This window comes from Salmo salar, chromosome ssa23, assembly GCF_905237065.1.
Source record: "Salmo salar chromosome ssa23, Ssal_v3.1, whole genome shotgun sequence".
Classification (NCBI taxonomy): domain Eukaryota; kingdom Metazoa; phylum Chordata; class Actinopteri; order Salmoniformes; family Salmonidae; genus Salmo; species Salmo salar.
This window is the reverse complement of record NC_059464.1, coordinates 26,817,373-26,830,157: the sequence shown is the minus strand read 5'-3', so window position 1 is coordinate 26,830,157 and position 12,785 is coordinate 26,817,373. Positions and strand designations below refer to the sequence as shown.

At 42.0% G+C, this 12,785-nt stretch overlaps 1 protein-coding gene across 6 annotated transcripts in view; it reads right to left on the bottom strand.

Annotated features, from left to right (window-relative positions):
• Nucleotides 1-1,057: 1,057 nt before the first annotated feature.
• Nucleotides 1,058-12,785, bottom strand: part of LOC106584324 (epidermal growth factor receptor substrate 15) — a 41,917-nt gene continuing 30,189 nt past the window's right edge. For 4 of the 6 annotated variants that reach the window (XM_014169469.2, XM_045706249.1, XM_014169471.2 and 1 more), the window contains exons 19-25: nt 10,952-10,996; nt 10,469-10,824; nt 10,149-10,218; nt 9,960-10,030; nt 9,586-9,733; nt 7,044-7,231; nt 1,058-3,788 (exon numbers count right to left, since the gene is read on the bottom strand). In XM_014169469.2, the coding sequence (XP_014024944.1) occupies nt 3,642-3,788; nt 7,044-7,231; nt 9,586-9,733; nt 9,960-10,030; nt 10,149-10,218; nt 10,469-10,824; nt 10,952-10,996 (1,025 nt within the window). In that variant the 3' untranslated portion in view covers nt 1,058-3,641. The remainder of the gene's footprint in view (nt 3,789-7,043; nt 7,232-9,585; nt 9,734-9,959; nt 10,031-10,148; nt 10,219-10,468; nt 10,825-10,951; nt 10,997-12,785) is intronic. The other 2 variants (XM_014169470.2, XM_014169473.2) reach the window with 2 other exon arrangements.

Genomic DNA, 12,785 nt, shown 5'->3' with positions numbered 1-12,785 from the left:
ATTCCTCCTTTGGCCGCCTTTCCTTCCAGTTCTCTGCTGCCAATGACTGGAACGAACTGCAAAAATCACTGAAGCTGTTGACTCGGGTCTCCCTCACTAACTTTAAGCATCAGCTGTCAGAGCAGCTCACTGCACCTGTACACAGCCCATCCAACTACCTCATCCCATACTGTAATTATTTATCTTGCTCCTTTGCACCCCAGTATCTCTACTTGCACATTCATCTTCTGCACATCTACCATTGGTGTCTAATTGCTACATTGTAATTACTAAGCCACCACGGCCTATTTAATGCCTTACCTCCCTTATCTTACAGTGAGCGCAAATGAGGTATATAGATTTTTTTCTACTGCATGTTTGTTCATTCCATGTGTAACTCTGTTGTATGTATCGAACTGCTGTGCTTTATCTTGGCCAGGTCGCAATTGTAAATGACAACTTGTTCTCAACTAGCCTACCTGGTTAAATAAAGGTTTAATATATATTTATTTTTTAATTCCGTATGTAAATCAGAGACTCAATTAAATATATTTATGGTATGTATTACTTGTGGACGTCCATCATCCATTTCGTATATGTTACAAATTAGAAAAATGCACAATCCGTTACAATTTGGAAAATGCATATGTTAACATTTTGCAAAACGTATAACATATACCAATGTTAGCTAGGTGGCTAATGCTAACATTAGCTGCGCTATGGGTTAGGGTTAAGTTTAGGAGTTAGGTTAAAGGGTTAGCTAAAAGGGTTAAAGTTCGGGGAAGAGTTGGCTAACATGCTAAGTAATTGCAAAGTAGCAAGTCGTTGAAAAGTAGCAAATTTGCTCAAATGCTAGTTGTCCGTGATGAGCTTCAAACACTCAACATTTGGGTTGTTAGACATTTGCTTTATACGCCCAGCCATCAACCCCGACCAACCACCCACCTTTCGTTTTTGCATAGAGTAACCATACCAAACATAACATACATATGTTTAGAGTGTCACAGATTTAAGTTGACCATCTAGTCTATGAGACCAAGCTAGATTGACACCCATCCCCACACAAAACAAAGTCCAGTGTTGTTCGAGAGGTTTATATTTATTATTCTGTTTTCAATTAAATGTTTCACTTAGTATATTCTGACCATTACTGACATGTTAAAAAATGATAACTGAAATAGTCCTAAAATAAGCCGGTTTTTAAAAGCCTATTGGTAGATGGCTTCGAACAACAAGTGGTTTTTTTATTTGAAAATACAGAAGTCTATACAAATGACATGATCAATAGTATCCGACAGCCTTTAAATACCAGATGGTATAAAAGGAACACAGCTGTCTCTGGAGAATTGACAACTCCATTGTATTTACAAACAGAAACATCTGTTGAATGAACAACACTATGAAGTCCTAACTGCCCACCGTGCTCATTTACAGAATGGTCTCTACTGATGAACCTAAAAACATGGATGAAAAGCAGGAAAAGGGTCCATGGTACATTGGTCAGAAAACAAAATAGCCCAAATGACTTGAGCCACGCCATTCCCTTGTCAACGGTGTACTTTCACAGTATACCCCTCTTGATTAGTGACACAATTATTCTCATTTAATCTGGAGAAAAAAAATAAAAAATGGTATGCTTTAAGATGGTAACATGTCTTAGTGACATTTATCCCCCCCACTCCAATTCTGTCTCTCCTCGCCAACACAAAAAGGCTTTTTAAGTAAAAGCCTCAAGTGACTGAAGTTCACAGACAGAAGAACAGCCTTTGTACAAAAAGGCAAAGGATACTTTTACCAGGCAGTTTTTGAAATGAGGTCAAATCACTGTGGGATCACCTCGGTGAAAAAAAACCCCAAAAAAACAAGATGGTTCAGAATACTAACATGTGCAGCACCCATTTTCTTTATAACTGAACCCCCTGCTGATAGCTATATTCAACTGAAGCTTGGTATTATAAATGTTGAGCGTATATACAGTGGAGAATTTGCCATATTGGGCCAGGAGTTTCCTGAGCAGGAAAATTGGGGCCTAGTTATAAACTATACCAATTGGTTATAACAAGGGTACATAACTCCCTGATGCAGAAGACATGGCTAAACTATTGGATCCCTAAATAGGTGAGACAGGATGTCACGTTGTGGATTTTGGTGACAGAATCAGACAATTTACAGAAGACAGCTATTCTAGTAGGGAGAATTTGCATTTGTATTTATTAGGGATTCCCATTAGCTGTTGCCAAGGCAGCAGCTACTCTTCTTGTGTGCATTACACTCAGCCTGTATCCGGTTTCTAGATAATAATTCTATATTTTTCCACTTACAATACATCTTCCTGTACAACCAACCTACTTCCCAAAATCTTGACATCTCATTTGTTCAAATGTCACTTCATGAACCACAATAATTGTTTGTGGTCAATAGTTTTGTCTCTTGACTATTGGTGGGGTAGACTACATTTCACGCTAAGAAAAAGCATCCTACATGCAGAGGTCTGGACATAACTGAACATAAAATAGTTTTACTGGTTTACTTATTTTTAGCAAATGTACAACTCTTAACACTGCTATAAACCTTTAAGAATTAATAGAGTATTAGGAGGATGACACTGAGGTTAACGGAGTGAGTGACCTGGGAGTTATACCGTTTTTACAAGATCATTATTACTTTCCAAACAGATAATGAGCATGTGAGTCTTGCTCACTGCCTGGTGTTTGGCATATAAAGATACATTTAAGGGCACGTTGATGAGAGGAAGAGTTGAGAGGAAGGTGAACAACCTATAGTAAGTAGGGTGATCAGAAATATATGCACAAATTCAATCAAGTTAAGTGTAGTCAAAGTAGTCGTGACAAGCACCAGTGTGTATCTGAAGCGGGATCTCCTCTTCTCCCTTTCAACCCTCTGCACCGTTTGACTACTATACACATAAAAAGGCTACTCTCGTAAGGACATACGTCAGGTCATCTCTAAGATGTGTTTTTACACAAGCAAAACCTCAGCTCAGACATGAAATCCAATTCACTGTATTTTTTACATGCCTGGTGTATAGCCATATGAATCAAATATGGATTACAATTTGACATTGGTTTACACCCAGACTAATTAGAGGAACATGACTCTTATTATCTTGTTAGAGTTAATCATATTATAAAAAGTTCATAATTTCAAGAAGAAAAAACAAGTGGGAAGACAGGAAAAAAGGCATGTTGTGTTAGCCACTCTTGCATTCAATCTCAGGGAGAAATGGTTACCATAAGTGCTCAATAGTATCTGGTGGTCTGGGTCTGAGCAGGCTTCTAGACAAGAGCATTGCAAACAGGGGCATAACTTTTGCAGTTAGTTATTAACAATTAGGTCTGTATACATATACTTCACAATCTCCATGTCTATTTACTGTACCAGGATGGATATTGAAGTCGAACAGAGAACATCACAGTTCTATACCCACCACCTAGCCAAACACCATTGAAGACAAACTGAAAATGCCACAGATGAGTGAAACAAAATGAGAGGCTAGGAGACAATTAAAGGGGTTAATGGGTGGGAGGAGCCAATACTCAACATCTCTTCATTAGGTCTGAGTAGGCCATTTAGTTCAGTTCTCCCACCCCTCCCTCCTTCCTTTGGTTAGCGCTGGGTCACACAGGGCGACCGGGAGTCTTTCAGGAAAACTCTGACTTGCTCAGGGCAATGGCCAGCTCCAGATCCTCTTGCTCCTGTTGTGCCTGTCTGGCCAAGCGCTCCTTCTCCTCCCGCTCACTCTCCCTCTTCGCCCACTCAATCATGTCCTCCTCAGTATGGTACTGCTGCTTCACACCACATAGAAACACACACACACACACACACACGTCAGAACACCTCAGAGGCAGCATATTCTACATCCCCTCCCTGATGGTGGCCACTGCACTCAACCTCCCCCATCTTGACACCCATTTAAAAAGAGACACAGCAAGTTGTGAACTGTCCTGTATTAAGCTATTTCACTGCAGCAGCTGCAGCAGCATACTGATCCCCTTGACATCTATTGTTTATGGTAAGCTGCACCATTCTAAGCATTTCAATAGAGCTTTTAGTATGTTCCAAAAGCGAACGATTGCAATTTCCTCTTATAATGTTTAACATGAAAATACATGTATTAGCTCCAAATGTATTAGCTCCAGATCAGTGATAGGGGGGCAGTTGAGTGGCTGAAATCCCTGTATGGCTGTAAAGCATGTCTGCAAGCGACAGAGGAGTACAGTCTTCACAGGTCAATTTCACACAGCAACATCATGCACATTGTAGACAGTGGGATGACAAAATATGGTATATTTAAGCAATAAGGATGGGGGGGTGGTATATGGCCAATATACCATGGCTAAAGGCTGTTCTTACCCTCGATGCAAAGTGCCTGGATACAGCCCTTAGCAGTGGTATATCGGCCACATACCACAAACCTCAAGTTGCCGTATTGCTATTATAAACTGATTACCAATGTAATTTGAGCAGTAAAAATACATGTTAAGTCATAGCTGTGGTATACGGTCAGATATACCACAGGTGTCAGCCAATCAGCATTCAGGGCTCAAACCACCCAGTTTATAATAGTGTTTAGTTCACACACACGAGAAGCATTTTTGGTTCTGCAGTGTTCCATCTATACCGATGTGAACACAAATTAATACAGTATAGTACTGCAATATACTGACGATTGGCTCTGAGATTGCCAATCTGTATTTCTTAGCACTAAAGTTAATGTCAATGAAACCAAAAAGAGCGATGTGGTAAAAGAGAGATATGTGGTTGGTACTGAGAGAGAAAGCAGGTACTGATTCACATTGTTCATTATGAGGTGTGGGACTTCCAACAGCTTGTGACCCATTAAATCACTCACAACGTACAGTCTGACAGTACAGCAGGAGTGAATATCAATGGATTTACAACCTGGACCAAATATACTGTAGATGGCGTAAACGTCTCAGAAAAAGTAAACAAACTTATGAACAACATACTTGTGTGAATAGATCTGTGAATTGGATGGTAAAGTCCCTGTAGGATGTTCCAGCTTTGTCTAACACACAGTTATTCACATGGGATATAAATGGTTGGTGATGGATGTAACATGATTGAAGGAAAATGGCAAAGTAACTTCAAAGTATATCAAAATACTGTAAATCTAACCAACATCCAGAAATGCTTATACGAGACCAGTAAAACTAGGTTTTTGAATTCAGACCAAATCGATAGTTTATTTTTTACAGCTCAAGCCTTAATTCAATCCGGGATTTGATTACGCCAGAATTTATGCATCATAATAGAATGTAATTCAGCCCAGTCAAAACTGTTCGCTGCTCTGGCACCCCAATGGTGGAACAAGCTCCCTCACGACGCCAGGACAGCGGAGTCAATCACCACCTTCCGGAGACACCTGAAACCCCACCTCTTTAAGGAATACCTAGGATAGGATAAAGTAATCCTTCTAACCCCCCCTTAAAAGATTTAGATGCACTATTGTAAAGTGGTTGTTCCACTGGATATCATAAGGTGAATGCACCAATTTGTAAGTCGCTCTGGATAAGAGCGTCTGCTAAATGACTTAAATGTAAATGTAATGTAAAAAAAAAAGTACAAACAGTAGCACTCTGTGCTAAATCAACCTGGTGGATATGGATACACATGGAGCCCAGAGATGGAGATAGTACACTTCTTAAGATGTTTTATTGAGCTCATTAGACTGAGGAAGAGATGGGAGTAAAGACCCAGAGAGAGCAGAAATCTTTCTTCCACAGTGCAGATTGGTGGCGGGAGTGGTGATAACAGGATGAATGGTGGGAAGCAGAAGGAGTGATTCCAGTCAGAGTGAGAGGGTGATGGTGGAGGCAGTGAGGGGGCTCAGTAGAGGGTCACTGGGACAGTGCGTGCAGGGCAGGGTGCAGGTCATGCAGAGTGGAGGTAGTCAGAGGGAGCAGGAGCTCAGTCAAGCCTTTTATCCTTTCTGTGGGTGTGCTAAATAAATTCAATCACAAGAACCAAAGCAAGCAGCCTAGCCTTTCCATCCACAGCCAACCAGGGGCTCCCGAGGGCTATGTGTCATGAAGAGGAAGATTTGGTGTGTGCCTGAAGTCCCATTAGTGGTGCCTAAGTTCACTCAGTGAAAATGTTACCCATTTTAAATATATTATAATATGTTTATTAATATATATACCTATGGCTACACTATTAAAGGAGTCAAGTTATTTGAGGGAACATCAATTACAAGTCTGAACTTCAATTCAACTTAGAAATAAACAGAAATGTAATTAAAGATAAGCAGTAAGGTCCAAGGAGGTGTGGTATATTGGCCATATATCACAAAACCCCGAGGTGCCTTATTGCTATTTTAAACTGGTTACCAACGTAATTAGAGCACTACAAATAAATGTTTTGTCATACACAAGGCATACGGTCTGATACACCACAGGTGTCATCCAATCAGCATTCAGGGCTAGATCCACCCAGTTTTTGTAATTATATTTATAAACATGGTGGTTCTAGCCCTGAATGCTGATTGGCTGACAGCCATGGTATATCAGACTGTATACCATGCTCTAAGTACGTTGGTAACCAGTTTATAATAGCAATAAGGCACCTTGGGAGTTTGTAGTATATGGCCAATATACCACAGCTAAGGGTTGTGTCCAGGCACTATGATGCGTTGTGCATAACAACAGCCCTTAGCCGTGGTATATAGGCCCTATACCACACCCCCTCGTGCCTTAATGATTTAATAAACTTCACATAAAGAAAAATAATTGACAATAAGTAATATGGGATACATAAGGAAGAAGGAATATACAAAACATTAGATAGATATCTATCTCTTTAGAAAAACAAATGAATGCTTTTAAAAGAATGAAATGTATAAAATTCAACTATATTTCCTTAAGGACTTATAAATGCTCCTCAGGTAGGTTGGTAGTTTGAGAGTTTAGCTATGGACGGAGGGGAGGCTGAGACTGCTGTTTGGTGGATGGCTTGTGAGCGAGGAAACAGAGGAGGGCGACCTAGTCGGTGTCATGAGGAGAGGGGGCTGGGGAGGTTCTCACTTTGTCAAAGCTGGCAAATCGGTCTGGGTCCCGTGCGGGCTGGCGGGGTGAGGATGGGGCGAAGGGGTCTTGGGCAGCATCCTTGGCAGGTTGGGAGAAAGGGGGGTCTCCTGAGCCCTGGGGCAGAAATAGCCCCCTTCTGTGGAACGAGTCCGACGTCTCGGACCTGGAGATGTCGGCTCTCTTACCTGCATTCAAAAACACACCAGAGTTTCCGTTAGGAAAATGTGGCGCCGGACAACGTGACGGTGAAGATTTGAATTTACCTGCCATTTGAAAAATGTACCGGACCCATATGCATAACTCATTGGGGTGTCAAACCATGGTGCTCAGAATGACAGAAATCACATTTTGATTATGGTAATGTGTCTTAACAGAACATGCATCTCAATGATACAGCCAATAAAACTATTTAACCTCTCTTGGGTAGGGGGTAGTATTTTCACGGCCGGATGAAAAACGTACCCAAATTAAAACGGCCTACTACTCGGGCCCAGGAACTAGAATATGCATATTATTAGTAGATTTGGATAGAAAACACTCTGAAGTTTCTAAAACTGTTTGAATGATGTCTGTGAGTATAACAGAACTCACATGACAGGCAAAAACCTGAGAAAAATCTAACCTGGAAGCGGGAAATCTGGTGCTTGTAGTCCTTTCAAGTCATTGCCTATCCAACACACAGTGACTTAGGGTTCATTTTGCACTTCCTAAGGCTTCCACTAGATGTCAACAGTCTTTAGAAAGTTGTTTGAGGCGTCTATGGTGAACAGAGAGCGAACAAAGGAAGTTGGAAGTTGTTGACTCAGGAAAGCACATGAGTTCATTGGCACGCATTCACGTGACGGGTAGCTGTGTTCCAAAACGTTTTTCAAGACATTGGAAGTTAAAACTTTCTAAGTTAAAAAGGCCCTAAAGATTGATGCTATACAACGTTTGACACGTTTGAACGAACGTAAATATAACTTTTTTGGACTTTTCGTCGTGACATTTTGGCCGCACTTCCTACACTTGGAGTAGCTTACTGAACGCGCAAACAACAAGGAGCTATTTGGACATAAATTATGGACTTTATCGAACAAAACAACATTTATTCTGGACCTGGGATTCCTGGAAGTGCCTTCTGATGAAGATCAAAGGTAAGTGAATATTTCTAATGCTATTTATGATTTTAGATGACTCCAAAATGGCGGGTATCTGTATTGCATGATGTGTTTTTCTGAGCGCAGCACTCAGATTATTGCAAAGTGTGCTTTCCCCGTGAAGCTTTTTTGAAATCTGTCACAGCGGTTGCATAAAGGAGATGTTCATCTATAATTCTTTGAATAACAGTTTAATATTTTATCAACGTTTATGATGAGTATTTTAGTAAATTGTTGTGCTGATTCACCGGCAGTATTGGAGGCAAAATATTTTCTGAACATCACGCGCCAATGTAAAATGCTGTTTTTGGATATAAATATCAACTTGATCGAACAAAAAAATGCATGTATTGTGTAACATGATGTCCTAGGAGTGTCATTGATGAAGATAGTCAAAGGTTAGTGCATAATTTTTGCTGGTTTTCTGGTTTTTGTGACGCCTGTCCTTGCTAGGAAAATGGCTGTGGTTTTTCTTGTGTTGGAACTGTCCTAACATAAATCTAACTTTATGCTTTCGCCGTAAAGCCTTATTGAAATCGGACAATGTGGTTACATTAAGGAGACATGTATCTTTAAAATGGTGTAAAATAGTCGTGTGTTTGAGAACTTTGAATTTTGACATTTTGTGGTTTTGAATTTGGCGCTCAGATTTTTCACTGGCTGTTGAATAGTGTGAACCGTGGGTGGGACGCTAGTGTCCCACCTCCACAAGAGAGGTTAATCATTTTCCAAAATGCAATTCGCAGGAAAACACCATTCTAAAACAGAGCACCTGAGATGTTCCATATGTGACAGATGGAAATCTATGTTAGAAACTTGAGGGGTAATCTAAAAGATACAACAACTAGGATAAGTTGTTAATATGACTAGGATTGTGCCTTTGACTTCAGGACATCAAAATAAAGCTGCTATGAAAGAGAGAGAAATGGCAAAGCGGTGGGTCCAATAGGGAAATAAATCTGTCAATTATAATTACACCTGTATATACAGGAAGAAATAAAATCATATATATTTTTTCTCCCGATCATTTTGGCTGACAGTTTTATTTATCGGCTTTTCATTAATTTTTTTGCCGAAACCCTGACACACACCACCCCCCAAGAGCACTCAGGTCAGTAAGGAATGAGAGGCCCAGGTCAGTAAGGAATGAGAGGCCCAGGTCAGTAAGGAATGAGAGGCCCAGGTCAGTAAGGAATGAGAGGCCCAGGTCAGTAAGGAATGAGAGGCCCAGGGAAGAAGTCCTAGCAAAAGTGCAACAATGACTACAAAATCCCACTAGGTACCAAATCTCCATGTTTGCAATACCAATGCCATTCTGCTACTTGCAATTGGCAGCAGAAAAGCACTGACAAACAGTCTAGAAACAGCATGAAAAAAATGTGCTTCCCAGAAGGACTGACCTGGGGGTGGTGGGGGAGGTCTGGTGGGCGTTCCTGTCTTGGGGGGCAAGGCTGGGGGAACATCAAGGCTGCTAGGCTGGCTGTCCTCCTTGAACAGGTTCTTGTTGTTGGAGGAGTTGGATGAGGCGAAGGGGTCGGCACCGTTTGACTTGGAAACAACCAGAGATCCAGAAGAGCATGACCGACAGCTCTCCCTCGTGTTCATGTTTACATCAACACCACCTCATCACATTCCCCCCCATTATTAATGCGGTTAGCAGGATCACAAAAATGTCCCTAAGGATCACTAATAGCTAGTGATCCTTAGTTCTCCTCACATCACAGCCATGATGGTACACACCAAGGACAACTAGAGAACCCAATCATGACTTTACCTTGGCCAAGGCGCTGAAGTCTGCAAATCCCACTCCAAATGATTCGATGCCAAACACAGCAGCAAATGGATCTGAAGCACACACACACGGTGTAAATATTGTTCAACAACACACACAGTTTAGCCAGACAGGGTACTACCATTTGCACTACCATCCACTCCCAAGAGGGAGGCTCCATCCCCGTCTTACCTGGGTCAGAGCCAGTATTTCCAGCAGTGCCTCCAGGTGCAAAAGGGTCATTGGTTGCTGCAGTGAGATCCTTTTGGGAAACACATACAATGTCAGTTATAAACTAAAACCCTACAGACAGCGCACACCTAGCTAGAATAATTAAGGACAGAAGTGCACAGTCATTCTTCATTACCATGCACAGACTGAATCTATCTGGGAGCATAATTAACAATGTGCTGGTGCAGGAGGGAGGACTTTTTTGGTGGGGTAAATTGGGTAGTTGCCTGAGTGAATATCCCTGAGGCATATGGACAGTTCAGCACTGTGGCACCACTCACAGTGGGGAGCTCAGAGCCTGGCTGGGAGCAGCTGAAGGGATCCGGGCCTGCAGTACACTGGGAGCCAAACGGGTCTGCCTCTGCCAGGGAGTCCATTTTGGATCCAAACGGATCCGCATCCACGTTGTTGACCTTGGCGCTGAAGGGGTCCCTGGCTGCCTTGTTGTTGGCTTTGGAGCTGAAGGGGTCCAGTCCTGCAGCGTCGTTAAGCGGAGCTGGAAACAGGTCAGGCTCCACCAGGCTGGCACTGCCACTGAAGGGGTCAGCAGAAGGGAAGGGGGCAGCCGAAGACTGCTTGAAGAAGGAGTCAGCAGAAAAAGGATCTGTACCCTTGAATGGGTCCCCTCCAAATGGATCTGTTGAAGAACAGCTACGTTATAGGTTTTCACATTCAAAACATAGGCTAAAATAAAAATATCTGATTTGGTGGCTCACATGTAAAGCTGCATTATTTTAGCTCATACTGAGTTAAGACTCACTCACCGGAAACATCTGCCTTTCCAAACAGATCATCTTTAAATGGATCCTCTGCACAGACAGACGGAAAGACAAAAATGAGTCCCAACTGATTCTGTTGTCTGTTACATACGGAAAGTATTCAGACCCTTTGACTTATTCTACATTTTGTTAAGTTACAGCCTTGACTAAAATGGATTAAATAGTCCCCCCCCTCATTTATCAACACACAATACGCCAAAGACAAAGCAAAAAAGGCTTGATATGGATGGATGGATAAATATATCTATATACAGTGAGGGGAAAAAGTATTTGATCCCCTGCTTATTTTATACGTTTGCCCACTGACAAAGAAATGATCAGTCTATAATGTTAATGGTAGGTTTATTTGAACAGTGAGAGACAGAATAACAACAACAATCCAGAAAAACGCATGTCAAAAATGTTATAAATTGACTTGCATTTTAATGAGGGAAATAAGTATTTGACCCCTCTGCAAAACATGACTTAGTACTTGGTGACAAAACCCTTGTTGGCAATCAGAGGTCAGACGTTTCTTGTAGTTGGCCACCAGGTTTGCACACATCTCAGGAGGGATTTTGTCCCACTCCTCTTTGCAGATCTTCTCCAAGTCATTAAGATTTCGAGGCTGACGTTTGGCAACTCGAACCTTCAGCTCTCTCCACAGATTTTCTATGGGATTAAGGTCTGGAGACTGGCTAGGCCACTCCAGGACCTTAATGTGCTTCTTCTTGAGCCACTCCTTTGTTGCCTTGGCCGTGTGTTTTGGGTCATTGTCCTGCTGGAATACCCATCCACGACCCATTTTCAATGCCCTGGCTGAGGGAAGGAGGTTCTCACCCAAGATTTGACGGTACATGGCCCCGTCCATCGTCCCTTTGATGCAGTGAAGTTGTCCTGTCCCCTTAGCAGAAAAACACCCCCAAAGCATAATGTTTCCACTTCAATGTTTGACGGTGGGGATGGTGTTCTTCGGGTCATAGGCAGCATTCCTCCTCCTCCAAACATGGCGAGTTGAGTTGATGCCAAAACAGCTCTATTTTGGTCTCATCTGACCACAACACTTTCACCCAGTTGTCCTCTGAATCATTCAGATGTTCATTGGCAAACTTCAGACGGGCATGTATGTGTGCTTTCTTGAGCAGGGGGACCTTGCGGGAGCTGCAGGATTTCAGTCCTTCACGGCGTAGTGTATTACCAATTGTTTTCTTGGTGACTATGGTCCCAGCTGCCTTGAGATCATTGACAAGATCCTCCCGTGTAGTTCTGGGCTGATTCCTCACTGTTCTCATGATCATTGCAACTCCACAAGGTGAGATCTTGCATGGAGCCCCAGGGAGATTGACAGTTCTTTTGTGTTTCTTCCATTTGCGAATATCACACCAACTGTTGTCACCTTCTCACCAAGCTGCTTGGCGATGGTCTTGTAGCCCATTCCAACCTTGTGTAGGTCTACAATCTTGTCCCTGACATCCTTGGAGAGCTCTTTGGTCTTGGCCATGGTGGAGAGTTTGGAATCTGATTGATTGATTGCTTCTGTGGACAGGTGTCTTTTATACAGGTAACAAACTGAGATTAGGAGCACTCCCATTAAGAGTGTGCTCCTAATCTCAGCTTGTTACCTGTATAAAAGACACTGGGAGCCAGAAATCTTTCTGATTGAGAGGGGGTCAAATACTTATTTCCCTCATTAAAATGCAAATCAATTTATAATATTTTTGACATGCGTTATTCTGGATTCTTTTGTTGTTATTCTGTCTCTCACTGTTCAAATAAACCTATCATTAAAATTATAGATAATTTCTTTGTCAGTGGGCAAACGTACAAAATCAGCAGGGGA